We start from the raw sequence: 2,399 nt of genomic DNA, 5'->3' as shown, positions 1-2,399 counted from the left end.
TGCTCCCCTCAGCAGTGTACTTCGTCGATCTGCCTGTTCTGCTCCCCACTCTGTCTCTGGTGAAGCCTCTCACCACCCCTCTACCTCTGACCTATACCCCAGTTCTGTATGCATAAATAAATAAATCTTTAAAAACAATTGCATGCTGTAGAATAGAATTATCTACATACGTAGATGCATACGTAAATGTCCATAGAGGTACATTCAGAAATATATATATAAGTTCTCACTGTCAAATGTCAGGAATGAGTTGACACAAACCCACAGATACCCACTTGTTATAAAACATAGTGCATAAAAACAAAAACCCAGCATATACCCATTTAATAAGAGAAAATTATACATCACATATACTGCCCAATGTGCCTATATAAATACTATTTTTTCACAACTTACTCACTCAGTTACACATTTACACAGTCAGACAGCCTGGCCTCCCGCTAACACTACACACACAGTAAACATGCAAACATTAATACATAGCCACACCACAGGCTGTGACTTGTTTTCCCTGGAGCCTTCCTTATTCCTGGGTAAACAAGAAAACTCTTGCCTTTGGCAAGGGGTGTCTGGGGTCAAGTACAAACTTAGAAGTCCTCACACAGGCCTGGTCAACCATGACAGACACACCCTCCCTTCCATCGCTCCAGCATCCAACAGGGGTTACTGCGTTCCCACTATGTGGTGGTCATAAATAAACAACATAAAACTCCCTAAAACGCATGATCTGCCAGGCCTGGTTCTGTGGCCTAGGTAATGACAGAACCAGGGACACAGAATTTGGCTTCCAGAGGCCCAACATTCCCGGCTCCGCTCTGCGTCCCGGCCCAGCCCAGCCCCAGCCCAGACCAGAGGCCCCAATTCCCAGTTCCTACCCGGTAGGGTCCTGCCGCGTCCTCCAGGAAGCGCACGGTGTGGGCACGGTGCTCCCAGGCCTCACGGCACAGCACGCACAGCTGCGTCTCGTCGTCCTCGCAGAAATAGTAGACCTTCTCGCCATGCTCCCGACACAGGTCTTCCTCTTCCGGCCCTGGCGTGGACACCAGCCGCAGGCGCTCGATGTTCTCCACCACACTGGCCAGCTGCCAGTTGGGCCGGAAGCTCCCTGGGCGGAAGGGCTCTTTGCACAGCGGACAGGTGGAAGGATCCTCAGGGTCGGGGCCAGGAATCTCCAGGTAGCGGGTGAGGCAGCCACGGCAGAAGTTGTGGCCGCAGTCAATGGTGACCGGCTCCCTCAGGGTGCCTTGGCAGATGGGGCAGTTGACCTCATCTGCCAGGCTGGTCATAGAGGCCGCAGAGGCCATGATGCCAGGGTATCCTCAGGGTCACCCTCTCTGCTTGGAGAAGGGGCTGGGAGAACAGTGAGGACGCACACTGCCTCACACCACACACGTGTACTCACACACATCTCCAATACATGCTGACACCCTCATAGTCACCCATGAGAACCACGTGGGCAAGGCCAAGGCCACACTAGCTCTTCTGGAAGTCCAGGTTCTGCTGTTCTCCTCCCAGAGGAACAGACACCCACCTCCACCAGCATAGATGGAGCAGTAGCAGAGGAGGAGGGAGAGCCCACGATCTTCCAAGAAGACTCGGCCACTCCGGTCCCAGTGTCCAGGACTTAGGGCTCACTGTTCCTTCCTGTCCATCCAGACACGCTCACAGGAGAAGGAAAGTGGTGGTATTGTCACTGACCACAAGTTGAAAGAGATGGTTTTTGGAAGGCAGGAGAGATGGGTTAAGGAGCTGTGATGCCACCCCAGCCTGCCTGCGGTATGACCAACTGTCTCCAGGGAGATTGGAGTTATCAGCCAGTCCAGGGGTGTGTGGGGGCCCAGATAAGGTCATCATGCCCAAAGGGATGCACCGTCAACCTCACCGTGATGCCCCAACCATCAGCCCTAGGCCTCCAAAGGGGTTGGATTGTACCAATATGGGGAGATGAGAGACTGTCAAGAGAAAGATGGACGCTGTATGGCAGCCAGTATTTATTTATGATGACTCTAGACCTCAGATGGCTGGAAGTGATTTAAATTATACTCTTTAATTCCTCTAGTCTTTTCTATAACATTGACACTATTGGGATATTATCTGGCTTCTGGCAGGTTATTTAGCTTGTACAGGCACACTAGTAGGAAAATGTACTACACTCAGTTCTGGGTGTTTCACAGCTGTGCCGTCCAACAGAAATACAATGCAGATCACCTGTGAGATTTCAAATTTTACCTAAATAGACACTTAAAAAAGAAAAGACTGATTTATGCATACAGAACTGGAGTACAGGACAAAGGTGCAGTGGCGTTAGGAAGATTCACCAGAGACAGAGTGGGGAGCAGAACAAGCAGATCAATAACATACAGTGCTGAGGGGAGCAGAGGATGAGACAGGAAAGGCCT

General features: G+C 50.9%; 1 protein-coding gene across 1 annotated transcript in view; it reads right to left on the bottom strand.

Annotated features, from left to right (window-relative positions):
• TRIM10 (tripartite motif containing 10) overlaps positions 1 to 1,304 on the bottom strand; it is an 8,015-nt gene extending 6,711 nt beyond the window's left edge. Inside the window, exon 1 of the mRNA XM_004694745.1 lies at positions 876 to 1,304. Within this exon, the coding sequence (XP_004694802.1) occupies positions 876 to 1,304 (429 nt within the window). The remainder of the gene's footprint in view (positions 1 to 875) is intronic.
• Between the last annotated feature and the right edge of the window lie 1,095 nt (positions 1,305 to 2,399).

This window comes from Condylura cristata, unplaced genomic scaffold (assembly GCF_000260355.1).
Source record: "Condylura cristata isolate star-nosed mole 26May11 unplaced genomic scaffold, ConCri1.0 scaffold00046, whole genome shotgun sequence".
NCBI classification, from domain to species: Eukaryota; Metazoa; Chordata; class Mammalia; order Eulipotyphla; family Talpidae; genus Condylura; species Condylura cristata.
Note: the sequence above shows the minus strand (reverse complement) of the source record. Positions and strands in the feature narration are given on the sequence as shown.